Source organism: Schistocerca americana, chromosome 1, assembly GCF_021461395.2.
Source record: "Schistocerca americana isolate TAMUIC-IGC-003095 chromosome 1, iqSchAmer2.1, whole genome shotgun sequence".
In the NCBI taxonomy this organism is placed as follows: domain Eukaryota; kingdom Metazoa; phylum Arthropoda; class Insecta; order Orthoptera; family Acrididae; genus Schistocerca; species Schistocerca americana.
In genome coordinates, this window is record NC_060119.1 from 435,726,049 (window position 1) to 435,741,304 (window position 15,256).

General features: G+C 41.6%; 1 protein-coding gene across 2 annotated transcripts in view; it reads right to left on the reverse strand.

Annotated features, from left to right (window-relative positions):
- Positions 1-15,256, reverse strand: part of LOC124602664 (tudor domain-containing protein 7A-like) — a 192,789-nt gene that overhangs the window by 21,135 nt on the left and 156,398 nt on the right. For both annotated transcript variants that reach the window (XM_047136338.1, XM_047136337.1), the window contains exons 17-18: positions 13,763-13,863; positions 6,706-6,854 (exon numbers count right to left, since the gene is read on the reverse strand). In XM_047136338.1, the coding sequence (XP_046992294.1) occupies positions 6,706-6,854; positions 13,763-13,863 (250 nt within the window). The remainder of the gene's footprint in view (positions 1-6,705; positions 6,855-13,762; positions 13,864-15,256) is intronic.

The following is a 15,256-nucleotide window of genomic DNA, read 5'->3' on the forward strand; positions in this document are numbered from 1 at the left end:
GGTCGACGTAGAGAGGATATGAAATGTAGACTGGGTATGGCAAGGAAAGTGTTTCTGAAGAAGAGAAATTTGTTAACATCAAGTATAGATTTAAGTGTCAGGAAGACTTTTCTGAAAGTATTTGTATGGAGTGTAGCCCTGTATGGAAGTATAACATGGACGATAAATAGTTTGGACAAGAAGAGAATAGAAGCATTCGAAATGTGGTGCTACAGAAGAATGCTGAAGATTAGATGGGTAGATCACATAACTAACGAGGAAGTATTGAATAGGATTGGGGAGAAGTGGAGTTTGTGGCACAACTTGACAAGAAGAAGGGATCGGTTGGTAGGACATGTTCTGAGGCATCAAGGGATCACCAATTTAGTATTGGAGGGCAGCGTGGAGGGTAAAAATCGTACAGGGAGACCAAGAGATGAATACACTAAACAGATTCAGAAGGATGTAGGCTGCAGTACGTATTGGGAGATGAAGAAGCTTGCACAGGATAGAGTAGCATGGAGAACTGCATCAAACCAGTCTCTGGACCGAAGACCACAACAACAACAACGTATCTAAAATTGCTAACAGTTTACAAGTAATGTTTTATTGATTGGTTGTGTTAATCTTAGAATTAAAACTCATTGTATATGTCATAGGTATGCTTTTGCATGTTGATAGCAGAACTGCTGGCCTCACATATTTGCTGAGAATCGAACAATGGCAATGAAGAATGTATCGTGAAACTGCCTCACTGCTGACACTGAATAGCCAAAGAAACTGGTACACTTGCCTAATATTGTGTATGGCCCCACGAGCCTGCAGAAGTGCCTCAGCACAACATAGCATGGACTCTACTAATGTCTGTGATAGCGCTGGAGGCAACTGCACCATGAATCCTGCAAAGCTGTCCATAAATCCGTAAGAGTACGAGGGGGTGGAGATCTCTTCTGACCAGTAGGTTACAAGGCATCCAATTATGTTCATGTCTGGGGATTGGATTGTTTTTGGGGGAGGAGACCAGACAGCGAGGTCATCGGTCTCATCGGATTAAGGAAGGACGGGGAAGGAAGTCGGCCATACCCTTTCAAAGGAACCATTCCGGCATTTGCCTGGAGCGATTTAGGGAAATCGCGGAAAACCTAAATCAGGATGGCCGGGCAAGGGATTGAACCGTAGTCCTCCCGAATGCAATTCCAGTGTGCTAGCCACTGCGCCACCTCGCTTGGTCATGTCTGGGGAGTTTGGTGGTCTGTGGAAAAATGTTCCTGAAGCCACTCTGCAGCAATTCTGGACATGTGGTGTGTCACATTGTCCTGCTCAAATTTCCCCATATCCGTCGGAATGCACAATGGACATGAATGGATGCAGGTGATCAGACAGGATGCTTAAGTACTTGTCACTTGTCAAGAGCCATATCTAGATATATCAGGAGTCCCGTATCACTCCAACTGCACACGCCCCAAATCATTACAGAGCCTCCACCAGCTTGAACAGTCCCCTGCTGACACACAGGGTCCATGGATTAATGAGGTTGTCTCCATACCCACACATGTCCATACCCTTGATACAATTTGGGGCGAGATTCGTCCAACCAGGCAACACGTTTCCAGTCATCAACAGTCCAATGTTGGTGTAGACAGGCCCAAGCGAGGCGTAAAGCTTTGTGTCGTGCAGTCATCAAGGGTACATTAGTGAGCCTCCAGCTCCGAAAGCCCAGATCGATGATGTTTCATTGAATGGTTCTCACACTGACACTTGTTGATCGCCCAGCACTGAAATCTGCAGCAATCTGCGGAAGGTTTGCACTTCTGTCACGTTGAACGATTCTCTTCAGTTGTCGTTGGTCCCGCTCTGGCAGCATCTTTTTCCAGCCGCAGTGATGTCGGAGATTTAATGTTTTACCAGATTCCTGATATTCACAGTATACTTGTGAAATGATTGTACAGAGAAATCCCCACTTCATCGCTACCTCAGAGATGTTGTGTCTCATCACCCATGCGCTGATTATAACACCATGTTCAAACTCATCTAAACCTTCATAACCACATAACCAGCCATTGTAGCAGCAGTAACTGATCTACCAACTGCGCCAGACACTTGTTGTCTTACATAGGCATTGTCGACCACAGCACCATGATCTATTTACAGATCTCTGTATTTGAACAAGCATACCTATACCAGTTACTTTGGCGCTTCAGTTTACAGTTCCAACTCAAGCAGACTCTGGCATGACTTTGCGTCCTTTCTCAATAGGTTTACTGAACAATTACAAAAAAAAAATACCTGCTTCACAGGTGATGAAAAATGCACATAAGTTATATTTATTTGAAACATAATTTAGTCTTGATTACTACCATAAACGATTTTTTTTTAAGTTAATCGAGCTCAGTGTTGAGTAATTTGCTTTGAAAGATGAAAACAAACTATTCCAAGTGGGACTAAGAATTAAATTTAGTTGAATTGTATCTTACTACTGAAATAATCGAAGAGTTTGAGTAGTGATACAGTATCAGTTTATGGGTCCCCACCATATTATTCTCATGTTGTTGTTGTGGTCTTCAGTCCTGAGACTGGTTTGACGCAGCTCTCCATGCTACTCTATCCTGTGCAAGCTTCTTCATCTCCCAATACGTACTGCAGCCTACATCCTTCTGAATCTGTTTAGTGTATTCATCTCTTGGTCTCCCTGTACGATTTTTACCCTCCACGCTGCCCTCCAATACTAAATTGGTGATCCCTTGATGCCTCAGAACATGTCCTACCAACCGATCCCTTCTTCTTGTCAAGTTGTGCCACAAACTCCACTTCTCCCCAATCCTATTCAATACTTCCTCGTTAGTTATGTGATCTACCCATCTAATCTTCAGCATTCTTCTGTAGCACCACATTTCACAGGCTTCTATTGTCTTCTTGTCCAAACTATTTATCGTCCATGTTTCACTTCCATACAGGGCTACACTCCATACAAATACTTTCAGAAACGACTTCCTGACATTTAAATCTGTACTCGATGTTAACAAACTTCTCTTCTTCAGAAACGCTTTCCTTGCCATTGCCAGTCAACATTTTATATCCTCTCTACTTCGACCATCATCTGTTACTTTGGTCCCCAAACAGCAAAACTCCTTTACTACTTAAGTGTCTCATTTCCTAATCTAATTCCCCCAGCAATGCCCGACTTAATTTGACTACATTCCATTGTCCTCGTTTCGCTTTTGTTGATGTTCATCTTATATCCTCCCTTCAAGACACTGTCCATTCCGTTCAACTGCTCTTCCAAACCCTTTGCTGTCTCGGACAGAATTACAATGTTATCAGCGAACCTTAAAGTTTTTATTTCTTCTCCATGGATTTTAATACCTACTCCGAATTTTTCTTTTGTTTCCTTTACTGCTTGCTCAATATACAGATTGAATAACATCAGGGAGAGGCTACAACCCCGTCTCACTCCCTTCCCAACCACTGCTTCCCTTTCATGTCCCTTGACTCTTATAACTGCCATATGGTTTCTATACAAATTGTAAATAGCCTTTCGCTCCCTGTATTTTACCCCTGCCACCTTCAGAATTTGAAAGAGATTATTCCAGTCAACATTGTCAAAAGCTTTCTCCAAGTCTACAAATGCTAGAAAAGTACGTTTGCCTTTCTTAATCTAGCTTCTAAGATAAGTTGTAGGGTTAGTATTGCCTCACGTGTTCCCATATTTCTACGGAATCCAAACTGATCTTCCCCGAGGTCGGCTTCTACCAGTTTTTCCATTCGTCTGTACATAATTCGAGTTAGTATTCTGCACCCGTGACTTATTAAACTGGTAGTTCGGTAATTTTCACATCTGTCAACACCTGCTTTCTTTGGGATTGGAATTATTATATTCTTCTTGAAGTCTGAGGGTATTTCACCTGTCTCGAACATTTTGCTCACCAGATGGTAGAGTTTTGTCAGGACTGGCTCTCCCAAGGCTGTCAGTAGTTCTAAAGGAATGTTGTCTACTCCTGGGGCCTTCATCTACATCCTCTTCCATTTCCATGATATTGTCCTCAAGAACATCACCATTGTATAGTCCCTCTATATACTCCTTCCACCTTTCTGCTTTCCCTTCTTTGCTTAGAACTGGGTTTCCATCTGAGCTCTTGATATTCATAGAAGTAGTTCTCTTTTCTCCAAAGGTCTCTCTAATTTTCCTGTAGGCAGTATCTAACATACCCCTAGCGAGGTAAGCCTCTACATCCTTACAATTGTCCTCTAACCATCCCTGCTTAGTCATTTTGCACTTCCTGTCGATCTCATTTTTGAGACGTTTGTATTCCTTTTTGCCTGCTTCATTTACTGCATTTTTATATTTTCTCCTTTCATCAATTAAATTCAGTATTTCTTCTGTCACCCAAGGATTTCTACTAGCCCTCGTCTTTTTACCTACTTGATCCTCTGCTGTGTTCACCACTTCATCCCTCAAAGCTATCCATTCTTCTTCAACTGCATTTCTTTCCCTCTTTCTTGTCAATTGTTCCCTTATGCTCTCCCTGAAACTCTGTACAACCTCTGGTTCTTTCAGTTTATCCAGATCCCATCTCCTCAAATTCCCACCTTTTTGCAGTTTCTTCAGTTTTAATCTACAGTTCATAACCATAGATTGTGGTAAGAGTCCACTTCTGCCCCTGGAAATGTCTTACAATTTAAAACCTTGTTTCTAAATCTGTCTTACCATTATATAATCTGTCTGAAAACTGACAGTATCTCCAGGCTTCTTCCATGTATACAACCTCCTTTTATGATTCTTGAACCAAGTGTTAGCTATGATTAAGTTGTGCTCTGTGCAAAATTCTACCAGGCGGCTTCCTCTTTCGTTTCTTAGCCCCAATCCATATTCACCTACTACGTTTCCTTCTCTTCCTTTCCCTACTGCCGAATTCCAGTCACCCAAGACTATTAAATTTTCGTCTCCCTTCACTGTCTGAATAATTTCTTTTATCTCAGCATACATTTCTTCAATTTCTTTGTCATCTGCAGAGCTAGTTGGCATATATACTTGTACTACTGTTGTAGGTGTGGGCTTCGTGTCTATTTTGGCCACAATAATGCGTTCACTATGTTGTATGTAGTAGCTTACCCGAACTCCTATTTTTTTATTTATTATTAAACCTAATCCTGCATTACCCCTATTTGATTTTGTATTTATAACCCTGTATTCACCTGACCAAAAGTCTTGTTCCTCCTGCCACCGAACTTCGCTAATTCCCAGTGCATCTAACTTTAACCTATCCATTTCCCTTTTTAAATTTTCTAATCTACCTGCCCGATTAAGGGATCTGACATTCGATGCTCTGATCCGTAGAACGCCAGTTATCTTTCTCCTGATAACGACACCCTCCTGAGTAGTCCCCGCCCGGAGATCTGAATGGGGGACTATTTTGCCTCCGGAATATTTTACCCAGAAGGACGCCATCATCATTTATCCATACAGTAAAGCTGCATGCCCTCAGGAACAATTACGGCCGTAGTTTCCCCTTGCTTTCAGCCGTTCACAGTACCAGCACAGCAAGGCTGTTTTGGTTAATGTTACAAGCCCAGATCAGTCAATCATCCAGACTGTTGCCCCTGCAACTACTGAAAAGGCTGCTGCCCCTCTTCAGGAACCATACGTTTGTCTGGCCTCTCAACAGATACCCCTCCGTTGTGGTTGCACCTACTGTACAGCCATATGGGGGGGGGATTAAAAAGATAATTGGAATATTATCGCTACTAAAGAAAGCTGATACCTTTCTATAAATGGGAGTATAAATAGAGTAATTGTAGTATTATTTAATTTTATTTGTGGTATTTAGATGTCAGTTAAGTCAGAAACATTTCCATGTCCAACTTTAGTTCAGTGCTTCCTGCAGTAACATCTCAGTACTGGGTCACATGAGGATCGTGACTGTAACTGTTATTATTATGAGTGACGTACAATTTTGCTTTCTATGATTACTGGTTTGTGCATTAATGGTAACTACTGCCACCCACATCTTAGATTAGCCCTGTGTTCGTGTCTATCCAGTGTGCTATTCAAAAGGAATCTTAATGAAAGTCACTACAACAATTAATATTCAATTTTCAAATTAATGTGCCTAGTTGGGCTGGCGACCAGTCAATTTTTCATTTGTATATGAACTTTACTACTTTCATTATCCCCAAAGTAAAAGCCTACTTAGTTTTTCTATAAATTACCATACATCCAAAATTACTGTACGATACCCTGTATCCATTAGACAAACATATGGTCAAAATTAAAAATCCTGCAAGACAGTTGCTGTTTGTGTCACAGCAAGCGAGTGTTACAATTTGCTCCATATTAACAACTCTTTCTTTGATTTTACTCTTTCACTGATTCGAACTCTTTAGTACTCTTTCACTGATTGTAACTCTTTAGTACTCACTCACTCACTCAAGACTGTAATTCTTTAGTAGTCACTCTGACTGTAATTCTTTAAAATTAGCTAATACTCTTATCTCCAGAGTAATCACTTAATTTTATAGAACATCCACAGAAGTGTCTTTTCACCAAAATTCAGCTAAGTCATAAATATACAAGGGAGCGTTTACTGATTATTAAACCAAACTAATGGAGAGACTGACTGAAGGAAATAGAACGAAAATGAAAACAATGTATAACAGTTATACTACCTCTTACCACCATAAAAATGAATGACAACAGCACAAAACTACCAGCTGTAGGAAATTAATTACCTGTACCAGAGCTGGTCAGAATGAAGAACTGCATAAAATTCTCCCTCAACTACACTTTGTGGAACTGAGCTACCACCAATTTCATTGTACCTCTCTTGGAGTTTGTCCATCATTTCATCAAGTGCTGCAAGGTTTTCATAAGCTTGTACCTGAAACACAACCGGAAAATTTTATTTTAGCTATTATAACTGGAATAAGATGTACAAGGTGTTCGGAAATTCCCATTGTTAGCTTCTATGACTTGCAGAGTGGAGCACATAATATTCTGAACAGGGGCAACATACAGTTTCCCTGCTACAGCTGTTTGAAAACTTATTTGCTAGATAGGTATGCAACACAGTAGTCATGATGGAAGGTGATTACATTAGACTGGCCTCTGCCATTTGATGTCTACCCTATCTCTGACCTGGTTCAAGCCTCAGTCACATGTCTGTGTGTGTTAGAGCAACATGGCACAGTAAATGTTTGCAGGCTATACCTACACAATCTTTCTGAATGGCGAAGCTCACAGTTATGGAAGAGTTGCTGGTTGGCTTTATCAAGATCATTCTCCACAACATCCGATTCCATCACATATATTTTTCACAAAAATTATGTAATGGCTTCTACAAAGTGTATCTTCATCATCAGCAGGCATAGTTGTGGTGCTCCAACGAAACACCACACATCAAAACTGCAAGAGGCCGTACTGTATCATGTTGAAGAGAACATGTCAAGGAGTACACAAGCAATTTCTATGGCTATTAATGAGTGAAACTGGAAAACAAGTGTTGTACTGGGTTACTCCAAATTAATTACCTGTACAGGTGGTAGCGTTACCGACACGTTTTCAAATGGTTATAGCACAGAAACAGTGTTTTTCCCAACAAGGGGTTCGAATTCAATATATTATACATTCACTCCCCTCTTTAAGTCCAAGAAGTTTGTAATGGGAATTTCTGAATATTCTTTATTTTTGAAGACACACACAATTTTAACGAGAATAAAGTAAGTACTTCTATCTGGATTATTCTGTATCACCACAACATGCTTCAGTGACAAACTTCAATCTTTACAGAATCTATTATATTTAACTGACTATACAACAATGTTTTATCCAAAAATTCATCATTCAGAAGTAACAGTAACATCTTACATCCAAATATCAAACTGCTGTACATACTTTTACAATGTGTAATAACTTAACAGTAAATGTTAACATTATTAGTACCATTGTTTCCTTCTAAATTTATTTGCATTTTTTGTTGGTAAATTACCATTTGAGTCTTACGACAATAATGGTCTTAAAAACTAACCAAAAATTTCAGTTTTCTTTCACCTTCAAAGCTGTAAGGACAGTAGACTGTAATGATGAATAATGAACATCACAGCTTTGATGAGATACTGGGCTCAACAAAGTTAGGAAGGAAGATCAGGGTTTAATATCCAGTTGACATCATTATCAGGGGCAGAGCACAAGCTGAAGTTAGGGAAGTATGGGGTACAATGATCTTCATTTTATCAAATAGAAGTCATAACTGAATGCTCACACCAAGTATAAACAATGCCAAAATGTGAGAATTAAGGCACATACTGCACCAAGTTTTTACCCCCACTGCCTTTCCAGGAACATCTCAGCATGGAAGTGCAGAAATAATATCAGTAAAAGGTATTGTTAACTCTTGGTTTACCCTATCAATTTGTTAAAGTGATGTGTTGCACCATGTCAATAGTACCGATGAATGACAATCGTCAATCACAAAAATATTTTCCATTGGTTTACCTGGTAAGGCTGCACATGCATATGGTTTGCTGTGCATGTAATTAAGTGAGGAGGGACGTAATCTTTATACCAGATGGGGCAACACTAGCAGTGGCTCAAGCGTTGCAGCATATGTTGGTTTGGTGGTTTCTCCTTGCAACCAACCCCGCCTTGGAGTTACACCATGCTCCACAAAAGGCGGACATTCATGACACTCAGAAATTAAATCACAAGACAAAAAGTAATAGTAGTTCGAGTTCTTTGCTATGATACATCAAATCTGATGTACCTAACACATGTAATGTCAAATATTATATGGAGACACACACTGCACGACTTGTTTTCAATGTGTAATTGTTGGATGAATATATGCAGATATGAAGTAGTAGTTTGTTCTACCATTTGGTAGAATTTGGAAGATAAAGTACTTGTGTCCAATTTCCAGCTAAAGACCAATTGCATTGGACACGAAATCAGAGGTAAGAAAAGAGAGGGTGCAGGGGCACAGTAAATGTACCAGTTGCAAGTTTATTATATCAGACCAAATTATAACAATGTTTGAACCTGTGCACGTCCGCAAAAGATAAGTGAAAATGTCTCAAATAAGGTAATTTATGCAGTGCATACAACCCAAGTCCCTAAATATGCAACTTTAAATCTCCCTGCATAAAATAACAACAGTAACATTACATCAACTTCTACAATGGAGAGGCACATCATGTGAATGCCCAGTTTTCAGGTGTTCAATGGTAGTTGTGCAACATGCTGTTCCACTTATCAGATTTATGATTTAGTGAACATGACTATGATTATTACCTTAACATTTATATGCATGTACAAAATATTTTTCAAGTTGAATTGTGAGACAGGTGAAATTCCAGACTTCAGATTAATTAGAATGGTAAAGTCAAGTGAAAATGAGGACAGACACACATTGAGATTTTTATCTCTGTCTCCCACATCCTCATAACAGGGAACTGTTACTATCTACTGCCCGCATTGAGGCTGATCCTTCACCTGTGGTAGAGTGGGAGGTCGTCTCAAGGTGTGGCAGGGGGCGAAAGACATTTCGGAGGGCTGAACGGAAGGCCTCTCCAGTTTGTCTGATGAACCGGTTTCAGGCTCTGTCTCAGGCTGATACTGATCTTCGGCCAGACATGGCTGCTTGTCCTGTTCCAGAGGTTGCCCCTCAGTCTGCAAGATCCGGGCAGTCACAGAGGGTGGGCTTACTGGTAGTTGGGAGCTCCAACGTCAGGCGCGTAATGGGGGCCCTTAGGGAAATGGCAGCAAGAGAGGGGAAGAAAACCAATGTGCACTCCGTGTGCATACCGGGGGGAGTCATTCCAGATATGGAAAGGGTCCTTCCGGATGCCATGAAGGGTACAGGGTGCACCCATCTGCAGGTGGTCGCTCATGTCGGCACCACTGATGTGTGTCACTATGGATCGGAGGAAATCCTCTCTGGCTTCCGGCGGCTATCTGATTTGGTGAAGACTGCCAGTCTCGCTAGCGGGATGAAAGCAGAGCTCACCATCTGCAGCATCGTCGACAGGACTGACTGCGGACCTTTGGTACAGAGCCGAGTGGAGGGTCTGAATCAGATGCTGAGACGGTTCTGCGACTGTGTGGGCTGCAGATTCCTCGACTTGCGCCATAGGGTGGTGGGGTTTCGGGTTCCGCTGGATAGGTCAGGAGTCCACTACACGCAACAACCGGCTACACGAGTAGCAGGGGTTGTGTGGCGTGGGCTGGGCGGTTTTTTAGGTTAGATGGCCTTGGGCCAGCACAGAAAGGGCAACAGCCTCAACGGGTGCGGGGCCAAGTCAGGACATGCGGGGACCAAGCAGCAATCGGTATTGTAATTGTCAACTGTCGAAGCTGCGTTGGTAAAGTACCAGAACTTCAAGTGCTGATAGAAAGCACCGAAGCTGAAATCGTTATAGGTACAGAAAGCTGGCTTAAGCCAGAGATAAATTCTGCCGAAATTTTTACAAAGGTACAGACGGTGTTTAGAAAGGATAGATTGCATGCAACCGGTGGTGGAGTGTTCGTCGCTGTTAGTAGTAGTTTATCCTGTAGTGAAGTAGAAGTGGATAGTTCCTGTGAATTATTATGGGTGGAGGTTACACTCAACAACCGAACTAGGTTAATAATTGGCTCCTTTTACCGACCTCCTGACTCAGCAGCATTAGTGGCAGAACAACTGAGAGAAAATTTGGAATACATTTCACATAAATTTTCTCAGCATGTTGTAGTCTTAGGTGGAGATTTCAATTTACCAGATATAGACTGGGACACTCAGATGTTTAGGACGGGTGGTAGGGACAGAGCAGCGAGTGACATTATACTGAGTGCACTATCCGAAAATTACCTCGAGCAATTAAACAGAGAACCGACTCATGGAGATAACATCTTGGACCTACTGATAACAAACAGACCCGAACTTTTCGACTCTGTATGTACAGAACAGGGAATCAGTGATCATAAGGCCGTTGCAGCATCTCTGAATATGGAAGTTAATAGGAATATAAAAAAAGGGAGGAAGGTTTATCTGTTTAGCAAGAGTAATAGAAGGCAGATTTCAGACTACCTAACAGATCAAAACGAAAATTTCTGTTCCGACACTGACAATGTTGAGTGTTTATGGAAAAAGTTCAAGGCAATCGTAAAATGCGTTTTAGACACGCACGTGCCGAGCAAAACTGTGAGGGACGGGAAAAACCCACCGTGGTACAACAACAAAGTTAGGAAACTACTGCGAAAGCAAAGAGAGCTCTACTCCAAGTTTAAACGCAGCCAAAACCTCTCAGACAAACAGAAGCTAAATGATGTCAAAGTTAGCGTAAGGAGGGCTATGCGTGAAGCGTTCAGTGAATTCGAAAGTAAAATTCTATGTACCGACTTGACATAAAATCCTAGGAAGTTCTGGTCTTACGTTAAATCAGTAAGTGGCTCGAAACAGCATATCCAGACACTATGGGATGATGATGGCATTGAAACAGAGGATGACACGCGTAAAGCTGAAATACTAAACACCTTTTTCCAAAGCTGTTTCACAGAGGAAGACCGCACTGCAGTTCCTTCTCTAAATCCTCGCACAAACGAAAAAATGGCTGACATCGAAATAAGTGTCCAAGGAATAGAAAAGCAACTGGAATCACTCAATAGAAGAAAGCCCAATGGACCTGACGGGATACCAATTCGATTCTACACAGAGCACGCGAAAGAACTTGCCCCCCTTCTAACAGCCGTGTACCGCAAGTCTCTAGAGGAACGGAGGGTTCCAAATGTTTGGAAAAGAGCACAGATAGTCCCAGTCTTCAAGAAGGGTCGTCGAGCAGATGCGCAAAACTATAGACCTATATCTCTTACGTCGATCTCTTGTAGAATTTTAGAACATGTTTTTTGCTCGCGTATCATGTCATTTCTGGAAACCCAGAATCTACTATGTAGGAATCAACATGGATTCCGGAAACAGCGATCGTGTGAGACCCAACTCGCTTTATTTGTTCATGAGACCCAGAAAATATTAGATACAGGCTCCCAGGTAGATGCTATTTTTCTTGACTTCCGGAAGGCGTTCGATACAGTTCCGCACTGTCGCCTGATAAACAAAGTAAGAGCCTACGGAATATCAGACCAGCTGTGTGGCTGGATTGAAGAGTTTCTAGCAAACAGAACACAGCATGTTGTTATCAATGGAGAGACGTCTACAGACGTTAAAGTAACCTCTGGCGTGCCACAGGGGAGTGTTATGGGACCATTGCTTTTCACAATATATATAAATGACCTAGTAGATAGTGTCGGAAGTTCCATGCGGCTTTTCGCGGATGATGCTGTAGTATACAGAGAAGTTGCAGCATTAGAAAATTATAGTGAAATGCAGGAAGATCTGCAGCAGATAGGCACTTGGTGCAGGGAGTGGCAACTGACCCTTAACATAGACAAATGTAATGTATTGCGAATACATAGAAAGAAGGATCCTTTATTGCATGATTATATGATAGCGGAACAAACACTGGTAGCAGTTACTTCTGTAAAATATCTGGGAGTATGTGTGCGGAACGATTTGAAGTGGAATGATCATATAAAATTAATTGTTGGTAAGGTGGGTACCAGGTTGAGATTCATTGGGAGAGTGCTTAGAAAATGTAGTCCATCAACAAAGGAGGTGGCTTACAAAACACTCGTTCAAAACACTCGTTCGACCTATACTTGAGTATTGCTCATCAGTGTGGGATCCGTACCAGATCGGTCTGATGGAGGAGATAGAGAAGATCCAAAGAAGAGCGGCGCGTTTCGTCACAGGGTTATTTGGTAACCGTGATAGCGTTATGGAGATGTTTAGCAAACTCAAGTGGCAGACTGCAAGAGAGGCGCTCTGCATCGCGGTGTAGCTTGCTCGCCAGGTTTCGAGAGGGTGCGTTTCTGGATGAGGTATCGAATATATTGCTTCCTCCTACTTATACCTCCCGAGGAGATCACGAATGTAAAATTAGAGAGATTAGAGCGCGCACGGAGGCTTTCAGACAGTCGTTCTTCCCGCAAACCATACGCGACTGGAACAGGAAAGGGATGTAATGACAGTGGCACGTAAAGTGCCCTCCACCACACACCGTTGGGTGGCTTGCGGAGTATAAATGTAGATGTAGATGTAGATTTTGACTTACTCATTTTCACCTAATAATTTTCTAGAGGTGCAGCCTAGCATTTGTAGTAATGATTCTCTACAGGAAAGCTGATGTCTCCAATGTAGACTACTTGTTAAACAAATATTATTAGTCAGAATTGCTGGCCAGTTATTGCCTTCAGGAGGCAAAATGTGTCGTACTGCCTCCTTGAGGAGGAGGAGGACGAGGAGAGAAAGATCAAGAAAGAAGGGAACGTCACCCAGACCCCAGGTTGAGACCTCTCCCACCCCCGGTTGTGAAAATGAGGACAGACACACATTGAGATTTTTATCTCTGTCTCCCACATCCTCATAACAGGGAACTGTTACTATCTATCAATAACCTGCAGGTAAAAGGTTCTCTCTATAGCACTACTGAATAGTACTGACAATTGACACATACAAAAATCTTCATCCATAGTGAAACAATAGCTGATATTCATGAAACTAGAACAAGCACAATTACTGAAGCTATGATCACCGACATTCGACTTCCTCAAAGCACTAAGGCTCCGTAACTAGTATTTAGAAAACTTAAAATGCTCTTGGTGTCACATAGCTGTTAGCTTACTTTCACACGGTAGATTCTAATATCTGGGAGCAAAGGTCTGTGTACTGATATTAAACAATTATTTGGTCTTGCTTACCATAAAGTTGCTGGGGTTTGAAGCCATTGTTACATGAATATCAAATACAGTATTGACTTTCGGTATTAATGGTGGTGGTATTCCAGGAGTGCAGACAACACCTGCAAGAATTCACACCAGAGTTACTGTACTTTACCAAAATGTTAAAAGGCATAATTATAATTGAAAGATACTCAGATACTGCAAAATGAGATGAGGAAAAAAAGTACTTTGGAAGAGGATTAATAAAACAGTTCTGAAATGTTATATTAAAATTCTTATAACTTAAAGCTATTGTAGGAAGACAGTCCTTTGACAGACGATCATTTAACAAATAAAAATATTTCTAAAGCAATGTTGACTACAAGAGCTAGAAAGAGAAAGGGAAAGAGAGAGAGAGAGAGAGAGAGAGAGAGAGAGAGAGAGAGAGAAGAATTATAGACTACAGCAAGGAACAAATACTGGGTGGTTATTATTAAACTTTCCCTATTCAACACATCATAAAACTGAAACTAATGAACATTTAAGTGCAAAACTTGGTAGCAATAATGTCAAGGACATGGGGAAGCAAAATATTCAGAACCAATTAAATTTAAAAACTTTTAATGTTCAGCTACGGTACTACTACATACTTGTACCATTACTGCTAAAAAAGGGGTTCAATATGGCATCCATCAGTGTCCCGAAGAGTCTGAAAGTGCAGGATTGCATTCTGCACAGCAGAACGAAGCATGTTTGTAGGTATACTGGCTACCTCTCTTGATATGCTGTGCTTCAGATCAACACATGTGTGAATGTTCCCCTGGTAAACCCTGTCCTCCTGGTAGCCCCACAACCAGAAATCACAGGGAGTGAGATCAGGTGATCGTGGCAGCCGAGCATTTGGAAATGATCAGCTGATAATTCAATCATTTCCAAATGTGTTTCAGAGAAGCAGGTAAATTCACGAGCGATGTGTGGTGGGGTCCCATCTTGCACGAATACTGTTGAGTTCAAAGCGTCTCTCTCCTATAGGGTGGGCATGATATGCTAGCAAGGCAAATCGCAGTAACGCTGGCTGGTCATGCTGCATGTCTTTGGTCTACACCATACGGTGACATGTTCACCATACAGGAGAACTTCATGTACAGTGACTGAAGGTGAAGATTCTCACACTTGACAATTCAGTGTGTTCATCTCATCCGCCAAACAAAAATGAGCTTCATCTGTCCATAGCATGACCCAGGGCCAGCCCTTTTCAACTTCAGCCTTGTGATAAAGTGGAGAGCAAAGTCAACACTTCGTTGCACGTCCTGTGGAACAAGCTGCTGTACAATATGGACCTGAAGATCGGGAATTACGCACAGTGGTGTCTGCCACAGCAACAGCAATTTCATCAACCACCTGTGGCGGAACCGATCATTGGCCTCTTCCTGGAGCAACACCCAGTTCTTCAGAAAACTCAAACTTCACCATGCTCTGCACAGCAGATGGAGAAAGAAGATCCTTCTGTAATCCTTTCAGATGGTGATATTC